Genomic DNA, 1,168 nt, shown 5'->3' on the forward strand with positions numbered 1-1,168 from the left:
GATATTGCGAGATCTGCTAGAGATAAACCACTGAGCTCTGTTGTCTTTGTTTATTCCTCCGCTCGAGAGTCCCTCCTACTCAGGCCCTGACCCATTATTCTCCAATTGTGGAGTATATGGTGGAGCATGTAGATTACGTAGAGGAGGAGACAGCTAGTAGGACCTCGGAGAATGTGACCGATCATGGAATTGAGACTGCGTTTGCTTGCAAGTGGAAGCGTTGGAGCAATGGTTGTCCCATCGTTGACTGAGCGATGGGAGATGATTCAGCGAGAAGAATATGAAGGTTGAAGAGAGAGGCACATGAGTTGTTGGTGATGTCAGTTAAAGTGCTGTGGGCAACGTGTATGTTACCAGAGCTACAATCTCGTCACGAGTACGGCATGACCTTGCTTCTACGGAAATTGTGCAGCGGTGAGTTCCTACGAGCTTTGATGAGTGTGTATCGGCGTGAGACGCATAGTTAACTCGGCGTGACCATACGTAGACGTCTGGTCATTCCGTTGGGAATAGACAGGTTGAGCAAGGGTTAGTTTATCTCTGCTCATCGAAATTGCTGGTGAGCTCTTTTTTGTAACCGTGTAACGGAGTTGTGATGGTGTGACATGAGGTGAAGATGATAGCGACTGCTGGTCGGGCCGGTGATTTTGCTTCGCCTTCTTCTGGGTTTTTCCCCTTTTATCGTACAGTGTTTTCCTCTGAGGAACTAGATAGATGGAGTCAGTTTAACAAGTGCATTTTGTAAGGTACAGCATGGGAAGCGGAGAAGCTGAGAGTTGCCTGGATGTGGATTTGCCAGGCGATGGACTTCCCTTACGTGGACCACGTTATACCAAAACCCTTTGCTGCTGATTGTATACGGGAATGGATCAAGTCAAGGTGATGGAACTAGGTTTGTAGCGACGCCTGGCTCTCCGTGATAGCCGTGGATCGTCACGGGAAAATATTCGGCCACGGTGTGATTCATGTGTCTCAGAATTTCCTAGAAGTCGGAAAAAGAGTTTTGGTTCCGAGTTGAGTTTCTGCCTCAGGGAAGGCTACTCGGTACCGTTTCCATTTCTGTGCCAGGAGCTATCAAAAGTCTTATCGGCTTACGAGGTAGTAAAACCAGGAGTTGCTGTTGACTCGTTCTTCTAGCTCTCACTGTTCTGAGGCCTGGTGACTAAGG

General features: G+C 48.1%; 1 protein-coding gene across 1 annotated transcript in view; it reads left to right on the forward strand.

Moving 5' to 3' along the window:
- The window catches only part of Pmar_PMAR024802 (hypothetical protein), a gene marked incomplete at both ends in the record, with an annotated part of 11,849 nt that overhangs the window by 896 nt on the left and 9,785 nt on the right, over positions 1–1,168 (forward strand). Inside the window, 3 exons of the mRNA XM_002764552.1 lie at positions 325–414; positions 747–826; positions 1,032–1,098. Of these exons, the coding sequence (XP_002764598.1) occupies positions 325–414; positions 747–826; positions 1,032–1,098 (237 nt within the window). The remainder of the gene's footprint in view (positions 1–324; positions 415–746; positions 827–1,031; positions 1,099–1,168) is intronic.

Source organism: Perkinsus marinus (assembly GCF_000006405.1).
Source record: "Perkinsus marinus ATCC 50983 genomic scaffold scf_1104296977064, whole genome shotgun sequence".
NCBI lineage: Eukaryota > Perkinsozoa > Perkinsida > Perkinsidae > Perkinsus > Perkinsus marinus.